This window comes from Chironomus tepperi, unplaced genomic scaffold (genome assembly GCF_022539635.2).
Source record: "Chironomus tepperi strain 1889 unplaced genomic scaffold, CSIRO-AGI_Ctep_v1 contig_309, whole genome shotgun sequence".
Taxonomy (NCBI): domain Eukaryota; kingdom Metazoa; phylum Arthropoda; class Insecta; order Diptera; family Chironomidae; genus Chironomus; species Chironomus tepperi.
In genome coordinates, this window is record NW_027226431.1 from 2611394 (window position 1) to 2614636 (window position 3243).

The 3243-nt window shown below is 30.0% G+C and overlaps 1 protein-coding gene across 1 annotated transcript; it reads right to left on the reverse strand.

Moving 5' to 3' along the window:
- Positions 1-333: 333 nt before the first annotated feature.
- On the reverse strand, positions 334-2593 carry LOC139092828 (major facilitator superfamily domain-containing protein 12-like). Its single transcript, XM_070643362.1, has 4 exons — positions 1930-2593; positions 1043-1432; positions 702-958; positions 334-628 (listed from the first exon to the last, which is right to left on the reverse strand). The coding sequence occupies exons 1-4, from the start codon at positions 2533-2535 to the stop codon at positions 535-537; spliced, it is 1347 nt and encodes a 448-aa protein (XP_070499463.1). The 5' UTR covers positions 2536-2593; the 3' UTR covers positions 334-534.
- Between the last annotated feature and the right edge of the window lie 650 nt (positions 2594-3243).

A 3243-nucleotide genomic window follows, 5' to 3' on the forward strand; every position in this document is an offset into this window, starting at 1 on the left:
TCTAGCTACCCGACCATTCGACTTATCCACTCAACCGACCACTCGACCAACTCACATTAAATGATTCACCAACATATTTCTCAGATTTTTCTTCGCTTTTATACTGCACTGCCCTAAATATGATCGTATTAAAGTAAATACTGAAAACACCTAGATTAACTCATCCTTTAATTCTTCTTAAATACAAATAATTTTTTATTGCTTAAAAAGATAAAACAGAACTCAAAGTCGACTTTAATTTTACATTGAGTCAACTCTTCCATATAAAGTTCAAGTCGACTTCGAGTTCTGCTTAAAATTTATTATTTCACCTAATAATAGTAATTACAATTGACAACCCTAAATCCGGAAGAAATCTTAAATCTTCTTAATAGTTGCATGTATGCTTAACACTTCGTACACAATTCAAGCGTCTAAGTCAATATCTGTTTAAAAACTTAAATTCTTAAACCTATATTTCATTTTCAATACATTTTTAGGAATGATTGTAAAAATAATTTATTGTCATGATTTAAAAGTTAAAAATCAGTTCTTTCATTTCTTAATACTAAATAGCACCAATATGCCTAGAACGGGCATAATTCCATTTATTGCCAAAACTCCCGTGTAATAATCTGACTTCTTTCCACTAAAAATAAGAAGAAGAGGAACAAGGCAAATGACAAGCTTGTAAAACAGGTTAAAACATTAAAATGACTTACATAATTTCTATAATGAAGATAATAATTCCCGAGAATATCTTATCACAAACAGTCACAATAGAATAGACAAGTCCCCCATTCTCACATTTACTGCCAATAAAATTAGATGCGATACACATGCTGCTAATTTGTGTTATCGAACTTCCTGCTCCAAGCAATATTGCAATCCCAACAAGTTCAATGACTTTTATGTTGATAGGAACTGCAATTATGATACATCCAAATATGGATATAAGTGATCCAATTGAATAAATGATCTGGCAAGAAGTTAATAATAATATTTATTAATATAATGGAATCGATTGATAACGGTTTTGTTGTTTGATTATGCATGTACATACATTTTGTGATATGTTTTGATTAATAAATTTAAGTAGAACAGCAACAACAAATGATGATGCAAAAAATGTTAGAGGTATGATGGCAATGTTCTCTATCGTTTGACCAGTTTTCAATTTCATCAACTCGTTTAACCAAATCGGTATATAAATTATACAAATCAGTAGAAATAAACGTGAGAATGTGTACACAAATGCTACTTTATATAATTCTATATTCGTTAGCACATTCATTATTCGCATTGATGTCTTTTTACCCGATGGATCTTCAACACTATTCAATGCTAATGCATTTTTCTCTTTTATACGATCACTGTACTTGCCGTATGATAATGAAATGTAGAATAATATTGTTGTGACAATTCCAATCAGCGTAAGAAGTAATGTTATATTCTAATCATAATAAATACAGTTTAATTAATTAATCAATCATTAATCAATACAAGATGTGCCAAATAAGGACTTTTTTGAACTAATCAATTTTTGGAATACATTTTTCGCTTCTTTTAAGGCAGAATGTTTGATTTTTAATTTTTTGAGGCAGAAACAGTCGCATCAATTTTTTTTATCAAATTTTTGAGGCAGAAAATTGAATTTCGACATTTTTGCATCAAATTTTTGAGGCAGAAAATTGAACTTCAACATTTTGCATCTAATTTTTGAAGCAGAAATTTAAAACTCTATGTTTTGAATCAAATTTTAAGATGCAAACATTTTTGCTTTAATTCTCTGCATCAATTAATCATTTAATCACAACTTTTCATTTAAAATCAAATTAAATCCAATTCTTAATAGCAAAATTAATCATTTTCACAATCCAACTTCATCTCAACACTTAATGCAATCCAACTGGCACATCCTGTTTTATAGTAAAGCAATTAAAAACTTACACGAAACTTCTCAAAGTCTGCAGGACCAATCTCATCAGCATGTTTATCTCGAATATGCAAAAACACAAATGCAATGACAAAAACGGTTATATTCGATAGAATTGACATGCTGAATCGTACAGCATTTAATTCTGATCGCTCTTTCTCACTGTTTGAATATTCTGGTATAATAGCAAGATGTGAAATTTGCACTGTCGCCCATCCACATTGAAATAATGCAATCACAGCAGAAAAATAGAATATTTTTGCCCAATATGGTAGCACATCCCGTTGCATTACGAATATCATTGGAAATGATAGACAAACAATTATGGAACCGATAAAATGCCAGTTTCTTTTCGTACCGTACAGATCTGTCAAGAAGCCAACTATAGCGGAGAAAAAAGCGTCGGTTAATTGACCCAACATCATAAATGAGCCAGCCTCGATTGGCATTAGCAAGACATATTTAAGGAATAATAATGTATAAGAGAACCACACTGTTGCAAATAAATCATTAAGCACGTGTCCACAACCATACCCGATTTTAGTTATTATACTTAAATTCGACTCATCAATATTATTGCTTTCGTCACTTTTAAGCTTTTGTTTATTTTCTTTCGACATTCTTTTTTTTTTTAATTTATTATATTACTTCTATTTAATATTTTTTTATTTTTTTTGTTCCTACTGAAACGATCACGCGAGAGTATCGATGATAACTGAATGAGAATTTTAAATATTCTTATTTTATGAATGGAGAAGATTGCCAAAAAAAAAACGAATTTCTTCTTCCTGATAAATTCAATACTAAATTGATTAACACATTGGGTATTAATCTCTTGTAGTTATAGCTTATCAGCCAATAAGTGCTCAAATTAGCACTTTTTAGAACTTTTTGTTGCTGCAAACTTTTCAAGACAATCTTTTTGTTGGAAAAATCATTTATTTATTTATTGGAATTTCCCTAATTTTTTTAAGTTCAGAACTTTTAAATATTTGCTTCCGAGCACTTTAAGCTGTACAAAGACACTGACAGAAGAAACTTTCCTACCCGGTTAATTTGCCAGTCACGATATCAGGGCTTTTATCACAAAACAACTTAATTCACTTGAAAGAAATTTACATGAGTCATAATTATAATATTTTACAACGTCTATCAATTGCGGTTTAAAGACGACATAGAGAGAGGATGAGAAGCACGTGTGAGTGAGAAATGTTAAATTTTTATTGAAATCAGAACATTTTTTTTTTTCTTTTTCGGCAATAATTTCTCAGCTGACATTTATGAATATCTCAAGTCGCTAAACTTTTACATTAGACTGGATTATTGCA